The following is a 17,642-nucleotide window of genomic DNA, read 5'->3' as shown; positions in this document are numbered from 1 at the left end:
CCCCAATGCAAATCATGAGCTTTTAAATGCTTTATTGGGAACCTTCTGTTTGGGGAGCAGCCTGTCATTGTGGGATTCTTTATTTGTTTTTAAATATGTCTTTTCAAAACATTATTGTTCAAGGCACTGTAATTTACATCTACAGATTAGCAGTGCACTTAAGAAAAATCCTAACAAAACAACCCACTGCCTTTCCAGGCTGCATTTGCCAGTGTGGGAAGAGACTGCCACCCTGTGGGCTCCATCCAAGACACAACTGCAAGCCCTCACACTCAATACAAAATTGTTGAAAGTTTTATTTTTAAGAAAGTGAGGTTATTTTTAGGATTTTCCCCATCAATATAATAACGTTTCAAATACATAAATTCACTTGTCATTCTGTACTGCACCTGAGAAAAATCAACATTTCATGAAGGCACTGTACATAGAAAATTTTTGGAATTACAAGAAAAAAACAATCTACCAAATCAAGCGTTGACCATAGTTAACTAGTGCAATCACTCAGTTCACAAGTGAGTTATGTTCTAAATGCAGCTTGTGCCACCCTTGGGAAGGTTTAAACACCTGTATTATGGCAATGCTGAATCGCATATATAGATAGTTTAACACCTCTTCAGGTCTGGAGTTCATTTGTATTTGTAAAATCCTTCTCCAGTCTTTTTACCCAGCTTCTTTTCTTCTACCAGTTTATTCAGGAGTGGGCTGGGTGCAAAAAGAGGATTGTTGGGCTCTAATGAATGCCATCCTGGAAAGGAAGGGAAGTGGATGAATTAGTAACAGTTCTCTTTAGATGAAAAGATAATAGAGATTTGCATGTCCTCAGAAAAATATTCAAAGGTCAGAAAATTGAAGGAGGACTGGAACTTATTCTAGGCTCTCTGAGACCCAGCAGTACAGCTTCTTAAAGCCCAGGTCAGTACTGATGATTATGCACAAATCTAAGAATTAGTCTTCAGGCCCAGTGCACTCCAAACACCTTATAATCTCCACAATTGAGGATTTTTTAAAACACAGTTCAGTACAAGGAAATAAAATAAAGGCTCTGCTGAAAAGAAATTCAAGTGCAAAGAAATTCCAAATTGAATTTCTACCTGTGAAACACACGGTTACTCAGAACAATATAACACAACTCCACAGCACTGACTAAGAGCAAAAGAGGTTCCACTGAAAATGCCATTATCAAAGTGACATTCTGCCTCAGAGAATGTTTAAGCTCCTCATTCAACAGAACACAACAACCATCAACAAGCCATCACCAGTTATGTATGGTTTTGTTACTGTATTGACATTCACCCACTTATTAACTGAAGTGACAGGGAGATGGTTCACTTACATCTTTTGAGACATTTGCTGGGTTTCCTATTAATTAAGAATGAAAATATGGCTGGTAGAAAAAGGATAGGGAGTCTCAACATTTGTTGATTTTCACAGAATTTCTTACCTCCAGTACATGTCACCCTTCCCACTGATTCTTTTTAGTAATATAAAGTACCATTAATGTTAATATTATTATTATTATTTTCCAATAGCACTTGATGAGGTCAGCAAAGCCACCACTGTTCTGTCCCCATGTACAAAGGGCACAGGCATGCAGTGCAAATGCTGTACTCACACAGCATTCTGAGCTGAATCCTAACTCCTTTCTCCTCAGCAGTTCAAAGGCTATACCAGAAACATTCAGTTTAAATAATTAAGAGTCACATTTACATTAAAACATCTACAATTTAGCTAGAAAGTGGAAAGGTAGAAAAAAGAAGCATGCAGTACCATCTATAATGTATTTACTGGTATCCAACCCAACATAGTCCAGCAGTTCAAATGGACCCATGGGATAGCCAGCCCCCAGCTTCATAGCAACATCAATATCTTCCTTTGATGCATCTCCTAGAGAAAAGATTGACAGTTTGATGAACAGAGAAGATTCCGCATCTCCTTGGCACCACTTATAAATAATTAACAGGGTGTTATTTCACCCTGGTGCAGCTCTTCACAGAAATCTCTGCATGTTTCACAGCCACAAAAACTGGAGTCAGCATACACATGGTGGAGCATACAGCTGAACCTCTCACAAAAAAAGAAAAAAAAAAGCAAGCCCTGCAGGCCTGCTTTCCATTTTCCTGGTTTCCTCTTGCATTTCAATCAGAGCACTGCACTGCTGATGGAGCCACAGCTACCATGCTGACCCTATCAGAACAACTAAAGGAAGAACTAGTCACTATGAAGAAACAAGAGCTTCTTTTAGAGGCAGCAGGACAGGGTAAGTAAGGAAACAACTCAATTTTCAATTTCAGCTTCATGAGATCAGCAGCAGCTTTTGAACGATGCACAGGACAGAGCTATCCTTACACTACAGCTGCCAGAACACAAGTGATATCCAGCTGATGGGTAAGGCAGGCATGAAGAGGGGAGCAGGAGCATCTGAGTAACCTGCTTAGCTACAGCACCTATCACCAGAGGATATCTGCTGGAATCAGAGATGGCAGATAAGATAGACCTGAAATGACTGCGCAGGTACAGCTGCATTCATGAATTCCAAAATTATTTTAAAAGAAATAATCAAAATTATCAGAAATTTGTTACTTCTACTTCAGTCTGTGCTTATAAAAATACAAATCCTGTGCTGCCACATCGTCACACTTAACTTTAACCTCATTCTTTAGCTGGGAATACATATTTTAGACTGTCATCAAAGCAGATGCACCTCTATTGCATATCTCTAACCCAAATTTTGAGAAAGGCAGTGCACTTTCTCTGCAGATGCTACAAAAAGGATGAAGTTATACAAACCCCAGAGGTCTTGTTAAGTAACCTCCATGCTCAATGCATACAGGCACACACGGTGTCCGGCAGCTTGGCAGACACAGCCTGTGCAATTGATATGTCTAAGATCTGAGAACCCTAGAAATAAATTTACAAAATCTCTTGTAAAGGTAACAACTTCAGTGACAGTTCTGTATGAACTAATAATTTATATAAACTGCCTTTTACTCTTTAAAGCTGACAATGTTTTTTTTAAGCCACATTTTATTTCTGAGAAGCTGCGGAGACTAGCCTTACCTAATTCGAGCATAATTTCAGTTTCCCAAATTCAAACACAGCTAAATCCTGAGCTCATTTTGAGCTGATGCAGGTATACAGACTTGTTCTCTCAACAGATTTGTCCCACTTTGTCAAACTTGGGACTTGGCCACCTGACAGTTTAATTACAACACAATAAAAAGCAGTAAAAGGGCAAACAAGGGCTATATCCCTAGCTCATTCTAGTCTGTCCTAGTATAAAGCAGACTTCCACAGAAACTTAGTTGATTGCTTTTTAGTTTATCCACTAAGGACAGAGCAGTACAGACCACTATATATTAATATTTACAATACGCCCCGTTTAAGTCATTGTTAACATACTAAAGATATAGTGCTTATGCAAAAGTGCACCTTTAAGAGAATGAGATTTTGTACAAATAAAAATGCAAGGACTAGTCCAATAAAATGGCATTTTCAGTGCTTGGGGTTACCAGGAAAGAGACACAATTTCATTTAATGTAGATGACAATCTGGCTCAAGTGTCTACTCTGAGAATAAACACAAAAGGATATTATAGAAATTTAACCTGATTCACTGGAACATATGAATTAAAAGACAGCCATCAATCTTCCCAAGACATCAACTAGCTTATTAAATAGATTTCATTAAAGTTAAAAAGTCACAAATGAATTTTAGCAATTTTGGAAATATCATACTATGAGAGAAGATACGAAAAGAATAAAGATTAAATCAAAATATTGTTTTACTCAGGCAAAAGCACTCAGTTTTAACATACAAACTCAGTAACTGTTTTCTTCTGCATTTAATTAAAAGTTCTGTTGTCTCCTGAAATATGCACAATGATACATGTCACTTAACAAAGACACCTCTTTTAAACACACTGAAACACCCATACACTTTATTCAAAATTGTGACTTTTTCTAAAAGAATAATGTCCCCTCACATTCATGCCTTTGCCTTTCAAGTCACTAAATTTGCTCTTTTCTCCCTTTGAGATGTAATTAGGTACATCTGTTGATGGATAAACAAGTAGTGTTGTTTTAGGTTTTTTTTTTAGAAATCAAACCATCCCTTCCATGTGCTTTAAAAGAGATTTTTAATATTTAAAGCATACTTGGTGGAATCCTGAAAATGGAGTGCTTTCATCTGTAAAAAGGCAGTGATTTCAAAAACAAAATGTTTCAAATGACATTCTTAGTAGCACAGAGCTACAAGCAGAGCACTTGAAATAAAAGCAATTATAATCTGTAATTTCATCTTTATCCACTACATTCATTATTGGCTTCTTTTCAAAACAAGCATCAATGCTTTGAAAAATTCAGTGGTTCTTTGGGGATTCATAATTATTTTTACCTACATATTAATGTAAAAGAGGCCAGCAGTGAGACTGGAGTTCCTGAAGAACCTATGTTCTAAAAATCAACACCACTTACCTCAAAACTGGTGGTTTGTTTCACAAGCTCCATGTAAGTGAACTCAGCAGAACTTTACTAATGGTCCCATTATGGGACTTTCAATCACTTTTATCAATGTCTCCTGGGATAGAGAAAGTTCCTGAATAGCTGGCAATGGATATTTTTACAATGGCACTACACTCACCTTGTCATCTCCAAGCCAGAAACATTTTACACCATCAGGAATTTCACACACAAGTATCTTCCAACTCTGCATAACCTGACATTTCAAAATGAAGGCAAGGCCTTTCCAGCTACACATGTTGGCTCATATTTAACATTTTCTATTCATTTCCAGCCTTTAATGTCTGAAAATTTTGAGGGAACTCCATGGCTTTTCTGAAGCAAAGTAACATTTAGTAGTGTTATGTGTCAACATCCCTTGAAGTCAATATCCCACCAAGTACCTCGCTCAAAAAGACGAACAGCTTCCATCATATATGGCACCAGGAGACGGTTTACAATAAATCCTGGGGTATCCTGTGAAAAACAAAAAAAGGGATCCTAATAAACACTCTTTACCAGAAGAGTAAACTACACTCAATGCTACGTGACAAATAAAACAAGTGGATGAAGACGTATCATTACTTAAGATACTCTCTGAACTGTATTTTTCATCTCATTTATCTGCTCAATATTAAAGCATAAAACATGGTGAAATTCAAACAAGGAATGTCACATAAACAGTCATCATGACTGAGAACAATAAGACTACTACAAGGCAAAGCAATGAATCTGGCTAGTCTTTTCTTTAATATGGCTAGTCTTTTCTTTATCAAGTCTAATGATACGATTTCCTGAAGGTTAGGAAAAAAGTAGTTCTTCCCTAGAAGGTTTTTTTTATGTGTGTGTGTCCACTACCAGAAGCGCTCCTGACTAAATAGTCTGCTTTTCCCCCACTGCTCATTGGTGATCCATACTTTTGAAAGTCTGGATAGATTTAACAGCAAACATCAACACTAACAATGAAAAGATAAGACACATGCTGCAAGAAGGTAACAAATGAACACAAAACTTCTTTTGCACAAGCATCAATCAAAAGCACAATCAATCAATCAAACACAAGAGAGTTTTGCAAATATAGCATTATTTTGAATATTATTACTGTTTCAGATGTTTATTATTTATTCCACTTTATCTCAATATTTCATCCAGAGAATCCCAAGCAATGTTTCCCCTATAGGCAAGAATTAAAAATAAAGAAAAGTTCAGATGTGAATACTGCATTACTCTCTATCCAAGCTAATTTATAACAATTCACCACATATTCTACATATTGCATAGGACTAAACAGGAAATAGGAAAAAAGTGACAGAAATAGGAAAAAGTCAAATAAGGCCACAGAACAATTTGTTCAGAATTTAGAGAACATAGCCAGAATTAGAGTCCAGCATCCAGAAGCTGAATTAATTAATCCAGTAACTACCGGATTGCAGGCCCTTCTTTTTATTATCAACTGTCTCCTGGGGACTGTGAAACCCAAAGCAGTAGCTTGCATAAAGCTATCCAGACCACAGCTTAATGGATTCAGAAAAAGTGAGCTTTCAAAGTAGGGTGTTTCTCTAGAGAAAAAAACCCAAAGCTGAGAACAAATTAAGATTAATATGTGTCTAGTTACTGCAGTCTTAAGAAAAACTTGCAATGAGCACACACCATGGAGGATTCAGCCAACTGCTTCACAGTAAAAGAGGCAGCAGTTTTGTTTCTGGCATGGCTAAAGCTGAGCTCCTACTTAAGCTCTCCAGTCTATGCTTCTGCAGGACTTGAAAAAAATACTCCTTAACAGTAAGCCCTGATACCTGTGAGTTTTGCTGCTCTAGACAAGATGACTACAGTCACTGGACTTTGAAGAATTTGTGGTAAATGTGGGTGTTTTCTTTGTCAAATTGCTCTTAATTATGAAGACAAACAGGACAAGAAGCAGCCTGGAAAATTTTGAAGTGTGCTGATGCATCTACTAAAACCTACCACCTTAAAATTAACAGCCTACAAGGACAGACCCTCTGAACACTATACTGTCAAAGCATACTCACCTTACAACTGACTGGACTCTTTCCTACTGCTTTGCTGAAATCCACAAGTGATTCAAAAGTCTTTTGGCTGGTCATTGGAGTCTTGATGACCTGGGTACAGGGAAGGTAGAGAGAGCATAAGCATATTTCTGAGACTCTCTCCCATTTCCCCATTGCAGCAATGCAATCCAGAACTCTTCCAGAAATTCACAAAACATTTTGCAGAAAACCAACTTGAACGTAGAGATATGTAGCAGACACAAAACACTAGTTGACACATAGATACAGCATTTTGCAATGTTGTGTTTCTTTAAGACACTTTCCCACTCAGCCACTATGGAAGGATGGTAAAAGGAACCATTCTTTGAAAGCACACTTAAGAGATTATAGTGTATCAAAATAACTCTAAAAGCTACATAGTCTCTTGTCTTGGGAAACACAAAGACATCACTCAAGAGAACCATTTAAACAGCCTTAATTCCTGATATAGGAAGTTCTAGCAGCTACTCCACCTCTCTACAACCCTCTGTCAGGTAATTTTAGGGAGTGATAAGGAGTGGCCTCCTTTTCTCATGCTAAACAGTCCCAGCTCCCTCACTGCTCCTCATGTGAGTTACTCTCTGGACTCTTCACCAGCTCTGTTTCCTTTCTCTGGACACTCTCCAGCACCTCAATGTCTTTCCTGTAGTAAAAGGCCCAGAACTGGACACAGCATTCAAGGTGTGGCCTCACCAGTGCTGAGTTCAGTCATGGCCCTGGTCATGCTGGCCACACTATTTCTGACACAAGCAGGATGGCATTGGCCTTCTTGGCCACCTGGGTACACACTGGCTCACATTCAGCAGCTGTCAGTCAGCACTCCCAGATCCTTTTCCTCTGGTGAGATTTCCAGCCCCTCTTCCCAACCTGTAGCACTGGAAATATTGAAACAAACACAACTGACTTTGTTTCAAAAGCGACAAGGCAATAACATTTCATCTCCTGACATTTTCTATTTATTTCTACAATGGTATCAGCAATCCTTATGAATGAGCCTCCCTGCTTGAAATGATGGCTCTAAACAGCACCTCTGTTGGCAGTTCAGTGGAAAACTCAGGAGCCCTGAGACTGAAGGAGTTCCCTCTGCCTCTTAAAGCCGCCCCTCAACAGAGACTGCAGCACCCTCTAATGATTAGAGGTAGCAAATTCCACAGCAGAACAGCTGCAAACTGAGATCTGCTCTGTCAATCTAACTGAAATCCCACTGCTGACAATTGTTCCATCAGTTACTGCTGGGCTACAGCAGTAGCTGATGGAACATGATGGCAGCAGCCCCTGTAAGGCGTGCCTAAGACACTCACCTCCACGAGCTTCATCATAGGCACAGGGTTGAAGAAATGCAGACCCCCAAATCGGTCCTGCCTGGTGGTTGCGTTTGCCATCTTTGTGATCTGCAAGGATGAAGTGTTGCTTGCAAATATCGTATGCCTGGGAATAAGAAATATATAGACTGCATAAAGGACAGTAGGAGACTGAGGCACCAAACATAAATAGACACCCATTGGCTAACCATCCAAGAATCCTCAGAAAATTTCCTGCAGTTTATCACGGTCCTTTTTCTGAGGTCTAAGCAGAGCAATAATTAAATAACCACTGCAAAGAGGTTTGTCACTGTGTGACTTTCTGATTCTTGAGGAATTATACTGAATGCTTCTATTAGGGGCTAGAAAAAAGGACCGTGCAATTAGAAAAATTGATTGCACTCCCCAAATCCATTCTAGGTAATTCCTTCAGCAATCCAGGATTGCTGAAGGGTACCTAAAAATACCTAAGGGTATTTTTGTTTGTTGTTAAACACATTTACACATTTATTGAAACCCAACCATATGCCATGTCAAAAATGCACTTTGGAGTCCTACAGAAAATTTGCAATCTACTTTGTTTTAAAATTATCAATGATAGACATGATGAGCAAACCTACCACCAGAGGAAAGATTTAATAGGGAAAAAAAACCAAGAAAATTTAAGACCTGCCATGCATAGGACACTGCAAAAGATCTACAAAATGCCAAGAATTTTAACATACATGAAGTCCTTCTCCAGACATAAACCGCATTTACTAACTGCAAGTTATAATGGTTTGAGTTTCTTTGTTTTTTCTTTCCAGAAATATCTCAAAACCTCAACAGCTCTGCTATCACACCATAACCTTAGAGAAATGGCTTTTTCTTCAAATCAGAAACTAAATTAGAGATTAAAACCTACCTTTCATTTTGGGCTGCATCCAACTACCCCTTCAAAAAGTTATCATGCTGGACCCAGCAAATGTTTATCTATGTTGATATTTTGCTTACATTGTACTAACATGTAACAGAGCTTTACAACAGAGCTTTCAGAAAAGTTATGTCCAAGTCATGGCAAAATTTTACAGTGGCATTAAAGAAAACATTTCAAGACAAAAACACTCACTTTGCTTTCCATATTTATTATGTTTTCTTTTTTGTTATAGTGAAGGAGAGAAAAATTCCTGAAAATTCTTGTTTACTCTTCTTACAAATATTCTTTTACTATCTCCCCATCATAAAGTGGCCTTATGCTGTTCTGAGGTGAGGTACTAAAAGGAGCATTTTGCATTTCACAGGTTTGACCTTGCAAGGTCAGTGCATACAAAAGTCTCACCGAAAATTTGCCATTGTATATAAAAATTAAAATATTCATATAAAAAGAAACACATTGATTTGTGAAATACAGTCATTGCTAGGTTTATATCTGAGTTCACTTAAGAGATTTTACCTCAGTACCTCTTCCATAGCCTCACACAATAGAAAGTCTTGGAAAAAATAAAATCATTGGATTTGCACGTGAACAAGTGCATTTTAGTTACACTTTATTCTCTGACCAACCACTTGATTTCAGTTGAGTTTAGAATAAAATTTTCATGCCTCTGTGACTTAGAATGACAGAATCCATGCTTCAGATGACAGCAGAGTCGGGAGGCTTTGGGAAGCCAGAACTAGTGAAGCCATAGAAATGGCTTTCCCAGCAGCAGAGTGCTTTTTCTTGGTGCCATCTAGTGGCTCAGGGAAAGATGTCGAAAGCAGAGCCCAACGCAAGAGAAAGGTTAGTAAATATTTCCAATAAATCCCACTCTTAAGTCCAGCTGCCTTACACAGCAAACACTGAACAATACTTCTTTTATTAACAGTTTTATAACACATCCATTCTAACACAGTGAACAGCTGAAAAACACTGGCCAGGTCCGAGCTGAGTTTCCACACCCAAAGGCAAATCCTAGACCGAGGAATATTGATGGGCATTTCCTACATCCCAGAAAAAAACAGAAATCAAGTACAGAAAAGTGCTTAAAGTGGATACGCAAAAGTTCTTTTGTCATATTCATTACAACCCTCTTTGGAAAAGTGCTGCAGTGTCTACAAAAATCCTAGCCTGACCTTTTTCAAAACTGAAATGCCAGACTAACCCCATTCAAGAAAAGGAAAACAGAATGAGGAGTGGGTAGCAATGCTTTACTCTGCTCCAAAGATGATAACCATGTAACACAGTAATAAATATCAAATATGGTGAGTTTAACACTGAGAGGAACAGAACATACAATTCTGCCTTCTACATTTTGCAAAGTTTCAAGAACATAAATTTTTGCAAAGTTCCAAGAACATAAGCCAGTATGTTCTCAGACTAATGTCACCCAAGAAACAGCATTCAGTGTTTCACCTGCACAGTTATCCAGATGAGGAATACCTTGAGTTTCCAAGGTGCTCTGGAGTTGCCAAATGCTCCTGGCTTATTTTATTTGATTTGAACACTTAGGAGAAATTCACTCCCCACTCACAAATACAACTTCTCTGAATAAAATAATAGCTTTCCCATCCCCTACATGTTTAGATCCATTTTCAGAGGAATTACAGTTACTTTATAAGAAATGGAAAAGGAATTAAGTTAACTGTGCTATTGTAATATTTTAGGTTTTTTCAGTTCCCAGACTTAATTATTTTCCTTGCAGATGTCTCCATAGTGCAAAAATGGGAGATGGACAAGTACATGTTGCAGCTGAGAAAATGCACGAGACATGAAATACATCACAAAAGAAGAAAAATGCAGGGTTTCACACACCTTGTATTTCACAGACACAATTCATCATCTTGTCAGAACAACTGCAATACATAGCCCCTCACATTTCAACCTGCTATCATCCACCCCTCTGGGAAGTCCTGGGATTTGAAAGAAGCCAAGTCATCCCTCCACAGCATCCTGATCTTTCCTGATCTCTCCCTGTAACCCACACTTCAGAGGGCCTTCAATGCTCAGAGCCCCTCAGAAGCAAAGCTCCTCCTGAGACTCAGAGCTGTCTTTAAACAAATCCTGTCTTTGTTACCAATTAACCACAAGTCTACAGCCCCTACTGAGCTGACACAACAGTTAGTCCATACAATAGGTTTATAAATTTTGAACTATTCAGCCTTAGAAAAGGCTGTAGAATGCTTGCACTGACAGGGAGAGCTTTCCATTGCAGCACAGTGCCGTGTGGGATGAGTAAAGCTCATGCTTCCTTCTAACACAAGGCAAAACAATCACTACAGGTTCCACCATCTGCAATCTATTCTCTCTCACAGTTACAAATTACCTTTTGTATCCAAAGCTAATATTTTAAACACTTGCCTACTAAGTGTCACTATTTTACCAGTTTTTCATCTAGACTTTCTACACTGCAACCCATTTTTTTGCCATCCACTTAACCTTCTTTTATCCTACATATAAGATATCTGTATGCTTATAATAGCCTCCAAATTTCCTCTTAAAAGGAAAGGCTTCTTGTCTTAGCCATTTTTTCCCAACTCTGCAAAATCATCCCTTTTGCAATGGGCAGGAGCATATTTGAACAACCCCCAGTATCTTTTAACACTGTGATGTAAAATTAGATGTTTTACAGCAGCTATGCTAACAAACAGCTCAGTCTTGCAAAAAATAGCCTCAGGTGTTCCAAACATACACATTTTTAAGTGAGGTTCCAAGTTCCCATACCCAGATTTCCTTGCTGACTGGTTTTAGACAGCACATTTAGTACACTCCAATTTGATCAGTAAATACTCAGTCAACCAATGATCTGTTTGCACAAAATAGGCACAAACCAACCATAACAAAGTACTCTCATAAATGTCGAAGGCATCTACTTACTTTTCTGTGTCAGGACAATGGCAAGTTACCCTGTGCTCAGTATGTGGCTGCTTGTGATCATTTACCATTTTCAAAATTACCAGGTAATTTTAATTACTGACAGGAGGAGAAAGCCTGAAAATCTCCCCAGGCTGAAGTCAACTAATGATAACATCTTTTCTCCCTTCACATGATATTCAAGGCACAGCTTGCCCACTTGACAGTCTAGAATCCCTCTTAGTCAATATCCCCAAATTTACCTGCACTAGTTAAAATCTCAACAAGCAGTCAAGGTCTTGTGATCCTGACTCATCAATTACAAGGCTCAAATTTCTGAGACTGCAAGCTCACATTAACAGCATTTCTGTGTTTGGATACAATTCAACAGTAGCTTCCAGCAGTTATCAAATATAGTTCAAAGACATTTCCAGGGACTTTATATAACTGAATGAGTACTTACTAAAATCCTATTTACCCTTTTACATCACACACAATAACCAGCAATGGCTGTTTCCTAACTCTGACAAAGCAAAGTTAGTTCACTTAAGACATTACTGAGCTGACTGAGACTTCTTAAAACTTGTTTATGACAGGTGTGCTGGAAACAAACACTTTATCATTCCAATTCCCTATTTAAGTATGGGAACACAACATTAACAGCAACCCCTGTCCACTGGAACATGTCAATTCTACTGTTCTGCATTTGTAGTTGGATTAAGATTTGAAATTGCCAAGTAGATAGGCAATCTTAATGACTAAACACACCTGGAACAACAAATGAAGCAGTGCAACAAGCAAATGAAGCAATGCAACACACCTGAGAATGTTTATAACATATGCACCTGGCATAACAACTATTCCACACCAACATGATAGTCTGGAGCTAGTCTAAGACAGCAAAACTCATTCTTAAATAAAGCAGCAAAGAAAACAGAGAACTAACTGTGAGTGTAAAAACAGAAAATAGTCTAAGTTTCAAAACGTAACAGGAAAAATATACATACTCTGGAGCAAACTTATCCAGCGTCTTGAAGAGGTTATTTTTAACTTCCAGATTCTCCACAATGGCTTCTATCACCAAATCCGTGCTGTGGACCACTGATGCTGCATCTGTGCTTGTTGTGAGGTTCTTCAAGGTCTTCTTAATGAACTCAGCACCATCCTGAAACATTTTCAAGCAGCTGTAATGTCTATTTACAGTGATTTAATTTACTTTTATATGAATATCCCCTTATGTTCTCTGGTAGTTTTGAGCCCCCCAAAATGCAGGCAGGCTGCCACATTTCCAAATCAATAAAAAAGTTTTAAGTATGTAGAGGTACAATGCTTTCCACTGACAAAATTTTCCTAGCCAATCAAATCTGTTCTGAAGTAAAGAGAAGACCTTTAAAATCAATCTTTTAGGAAGACCATTTGCTGCAGTCCAACCTTCAGCAGAAGAGTCTGGGTGATCACCTGGTCGGTCAATCAGTAGCTATAGTTTCAGTAAAAAAGTGGGGAAAAATGTTTCCTCACTAGTAAATCTGTTGACATAGTTTGTGAGGGCAGAAATCAAACAGAAACACAAGACTTTTAGCCAAGGGTAAATGGAGACACAATACAAACAAAAAAAACCAAACCTATATGGTAGAATATAGTCATACAAAAAGTGCAAGTATTATGTGGACAGTTTTCTTTTTATTAAAAGGCTCTCCATAATTATATATGTGTGCTCTACTTATCCTGGCACTTCCATACCCCTGCAAACAGGCCCTTTTTATTTCCTTGCTCTGCTGCATCATTTTCTGGCAGTCATCAATACCAGTATACATTGTATATGTTAGTATGTATCAAAAGAAGAAATTAATCTGCTGTGGAATTTAGAGAAACAAGCACAGCAACAGTAACCCTTAGGATACAAAGCTGGACTCATCAACTGCACCACGGTGGCTGGCTGTATGCAAGATTCACTCAGCAATGGAACTGCTAAGCTAAACATCTAACACGGTCACTTGCACGCTCATTTCATTTGCAATAATCCTGTGCCCAAGGGTTAGGAGGAGAAAAAAGAAAAAAACACTCCTTACTCAGGTATTAAGACAATTTTGTTACTATTTGCTTTTGGACAAAACGGGTGCATTCCCAGGTAAGCATTCAAAGACTGCTTGCTTTTAAGTTGTGATGAATAATTTTATTCCATTTCACACTTAGCATCTGTTCTTAAAGATTGCTAAGTTGGTTTAAATCTTTAGCTTAAAGCTGAAGTTCATTAAGGAAAGAAAATGAAGTAACACATCTTTCAACCTCCCTAAATTAAAAATAAAAAACAAACTGAAAGTCCAGGTTCTTGAGCACACTGGGAAAAAAAGTTTCTTTTTAAGCAAGTATCATAACATGCTCTATAATGCATAACTGCAATACCATAATTTCAATATGTCAGGTTTTATTCTTCCGAGTTTTCCTAGAGGAATAAAGAAGGAGGTGTCAACCTCAGGCTTATCTGCAAACTTCTTCTTTATCACTCTCTTCAAACTCTCTTCAATTCCTTTTGTAGACTTTTTAAGGATTTCATCTGACTGGTCAACTAACACCACAGTGTGACCACTGGCTGCTGCAACCTGGAAGATAAAAAAAATAAAAATTCAACATCAATGTCACAAAACAACCAACCATACTGATTTGTGTTGACAGACAATATGCCAGGCATTTAGGCAAAAGAGAGCTAAAATACATTGAACTAAATGCACTTGACTAGAAAAATCATAAAAGCCTGTATACAGCTGGGGTGATGCTAAAGGGATAAAGGTCTCAAAAAACTTGAGGGAAAAGGAAAAAGAAATCTCTCCCTTACACTGTCTGGAGAATCTTTTGTCTGAAGGCATCTGAATTCTGTGGCTGTGGCTACAGAATAAACAGCTGTTCAAAAGGAAGTGTTTTAGCTGAGAGCCTTGGATCTTGTAAGGAAAAAGGGCTGTGGAGACCAAAACAGGAACACTGGCAGGGTGAGCAGGTGGCACAAGGGATGGCCAACCCTGTGTCATCAGAACACAGCTCTGCTGTCAGGCCATGAGCATGTCCTTGCAACAGGAAGGTGACAGTGAAGCTGGGAGCAGCAGTGGACATTTGTCACCCCAGGATTCCACAGAGACATGAATGGCTGCAAAGTCTCCTTACTCTGCACTTGGCTACACAGTGCAAACACTGGCACAGCACTACTGGATTGCCTTTTTGGTTGGTATTTAAATTAATTTCAAACACTTAACGTCACTGCCTCACACTGCATCAGCACATTAAAGATCAGCTGCTCATTACCTGTTACTTCACTTTATGTATGTTCCTCTTGTTAGTTAGCAATAACCTATCTTCACTTCCAGAATCCCTGAACTAACAGAGTTGTGGTTTAGTAACTGTGTAAAACAGATATCAAAACACAGTTCCACTGATGGTTTTAAAGAGACTCAACTTCAGAGCTTCCCTTCTGCAATCTTTTACCTTGCATATAACCTTACATGTGACGACTAAAGACTCATGCACCCACAAGACCTACTCCAACACAACTTGCTGAAACGGAAAGTACAGCTATCTCATGAAGAAAGCATTATGATATCCTCATCCAATTTGCCTCACTAACCCAGCAAATAAAGAAACGCCAGACACAATTTCTTAAGTGCTCAAAAAGGGATGAAAACCAGCTTTGTTAACAGGGTACAGGGGAGACACCACGTGTCTAATGTGTTATAATGACCTCTGCTTTGAGATAAGTTTGGATTGATATATTGGAGGCAGATGGTCAGCAAAACAATCGTGGGTCCTTAACAGTGGTAGAGGTCTGCAACCCCTGTTACTGTCAAATACCAGACATGTTTCTCTTAACAAGCTGCTCTCTGAAAATGTGCAGTCCACCAGAACAAGATCAGTGCACTCACCTGGAAAATTATAAGCTTTGCATAGTCTGCATCTTCCTCAAACACAAGAACAACTTTTTTCTAAGTTGTTCTTTGATGGTTCTCCAGTGGAAATCTCAAATATTACAATAGAGGCATGTTTTTATCAGAAAAGAGAAGAAACAAGGATTTTCTTAGCAAAAAAAAAATAAATTGCCTCTGTATTCCATCTGCAAGAGATTTTCCAGGAATGTAAAAAGTCTCAAGTTCTGAGAAGCAAACCTATTAATTAATTGAAATGGAGAACTGCTATTCATGAGCTCCAGCCTCACTGTCAGTTTCCGCTTGGATGTTTGCCTATCCCCCTTATTCTTTGTGAAGTCTGTGAACTACCCTGGTATCCTGGGCAACAGGTTCTTTCTCTGAATTAACTAAGTGCCAAAATTTTCAATCACTGAAAGGACACTCCAATTTAATGTCCTAAAGCTATCAAGTTAAAGGTGAATTTAAAAGCCAAAGGCCTGAGAATAAACTCTGGGAAAATAAGTGCTATTTAAATATTAACTACTTCATAATTCTGAAGATGACTGACAGCTAAATGCTGATTTCAGCTGCTGCAAAATGTATAAAATATCACTAGATATGCTCCCTTGCCAAGTTAGAAGAATCTTCTTTCCAGCCAACATTTTCCACAGACCCACCATCTGTTTACAATTAGTCCACGCGCTGTCTTAAGAACCACCTTAAACAATTTAAGTCATCAGCCTTGGTTCTTCTCGCCAAGCGGTCTGACCTGAAGGTGGGCGGATCAGCAGCAGAAGTGTGAGAGTTGAGCAAGCAGAGAGGAGCGGAGCAGCAATACTCTGCACCCCGCCTCGGCAGCAGCAGAACACAAACCCGCGGCAGTGTGCAGGGGCGCGTCCCGGCACGGCCGAGCGCCAGCGCAGCCACTGCTTCCCACACAAACGCAGCCTGCAAAAGCAAGCGCAAAGGAGTTTGGCCACGGAGTGTAACACACTCCGAGAAGCGCCAGGAGGGTGGTTACGCACAGCTGTGGGTTTTATTAATGCTGGTCTGCCAGCAGACCGCTCGCTCTCCCTAGAGCTCGCCCTTCCCGCCCGGGGACAGCGCGGAGTGCAGCACCATGGCCGGGCTCAGCTCCGAGCGAAGAGCGCGGGCCGCGGGAGCAGCAGCCCGGGAAGGGCCGCAGGGCTCGCCCCGGCCCCGGCCGCCATGGCGCCTCCGCCCCGCGGCCCGGCCGCCGCACCGCACTCACCTGGGCGATACCGGCGCCCATGAGGCCGCCGCCGATGATCGTGACATGCTTGATGAGCAGCTTCTTGGCGGCCGCCGTGGCGGCGTCGGAGGAGGCGGCGCGCACGAAGTGGCGGGTGGCGAAGGCCATGGCGAAGGCGCGGAGCGAGCGGCGCGGCCGGGACAGGCGGGGCGAGGGCCGCGCTCCGCCCCGGGGGAAGGCGGCAGGTTCCGGCTGCCCGATCCCTGCTGCCCGCAGTGGGGGAGGCGCGTTGGGTCTTTCACCTTCGCTAGCTCTGATTCCTTAAGAGCCAAGCAGCAAGGGCAAGGTCAGCATGGCCGGAACGCCCGGCTGGCGCGGGGCCGGCGGCCGAGGCTGCGCTGATGCCCGCCCTTTGCCTCAGAGGTCACCGCGTCGCCCTCAGCGCTCACCTTCCCGCTGCCCGTGCTCGTGGAATCAATGAGGCTGGAAAGACCTCCGAGACCATCGAGTCCAAGCCATGACCAAACACCACCATGTCAACTGGGCCATGGCACCAAGTGACACATCCAGTCTTTCATCAAACACCTCCAGGGACGGTGACTCCACCACCTCCCTGGGCAGCCCATTCCAGTGCCAAACCACCCTCCCTGTGAACACGGGGTTCCACCTAAACCTCTGCCGGTACAGCTCAAGGCTGTGCCCTCCTATCCCATCATTGGTTGTGTGGGAGAAGAGATCTACCCCCACCTGGCTACACCCTCCTGTCAGGGAGTTGTAGAGAGCGGTAAGATCTGTCCTGAGCCCACTTTCCTCCGGGCTAAACAGTGCCAGAGCCCTCAGCCGCTCCTGACAGGACCTGTGCTCCAGACCCTTCTCTGGACACCCT

General features: G+C 40.5%; 1 protein-coding gene across 1 annotated transcript; it reads right to left on the bottom strand.

Annotated features, from left to right (window-relative positions):
• Positions 1–369: 369 nt before the first annotated feature.
• HADH (hydroxyacyl-CoA dehydrogenase) lies at positions 370–17,061 on the bottom strand. The gene is made up of 8 exons (XM_039710720.1): positions 16,796–17,061; positions 14,125–14,253; positions 12,661–12,818; positions 7,846–7,972; positions 6,527–6,616; positions 4,901–4,973; positions 1,768–1,884; positions 370–745 (listed from the first exon to the last, which is right to left on the bottom strand). Exons 1-8 carry the CDS (start codon positions 16,922–16,924, stop codon positions 627–629), a joined length of 942 nt encoding a protein of 313 aa, XP_039566654.1. The 5' UTR covers positions 16,925–17,061; the 3' UTR covers positions 370–626.
• Positions 17,062–17,642: the final 581 nt, after the last annotated feature.

Source organism: Passer montanus, unplaced genomic scaffold (assembly GCF_014805655.1).
Source record: "Passer montanus isolate IOZ18808 unplaced genomic scaffold, ASM1480565v1 scaffold23, whole genome shotgun sequence".
In the NCBI taxonomy this organism is placed as follows: Eukaryota; Metazoa; Chordata; class Aves; order Passeriformes; family Passeridae; genus Passer; species Passer montanus.
This window is presented reverse-complemented; position numbering and strand designations above follow the sequence as displayed.

Bases quoted from the DNA above. Each gene is read 5' to 3' on its own strand.
- HADH (XM_039710720.1), bottom strand. From the start codon at position 16,924: ATGGCCTTCGCCACCCGCCACTTCGTGCGCGCCGCCTCCTCCGACGCC. The intron at 6,617-7,845 runs GTGAGTGTCTTA...CCCTGTACCCAG, and splicing joins CTATGATGAAGCTCGTGGAG to GTCATCAAGACTCCAATGAC. The intron at 1,885-4,900 runs GTACTTGGTGGG...TCTTTTCTCTAG, and splicing joins TGTTCGTCTTTTTGAGCGAG to GAGATGCATCAAAGGAAGAT.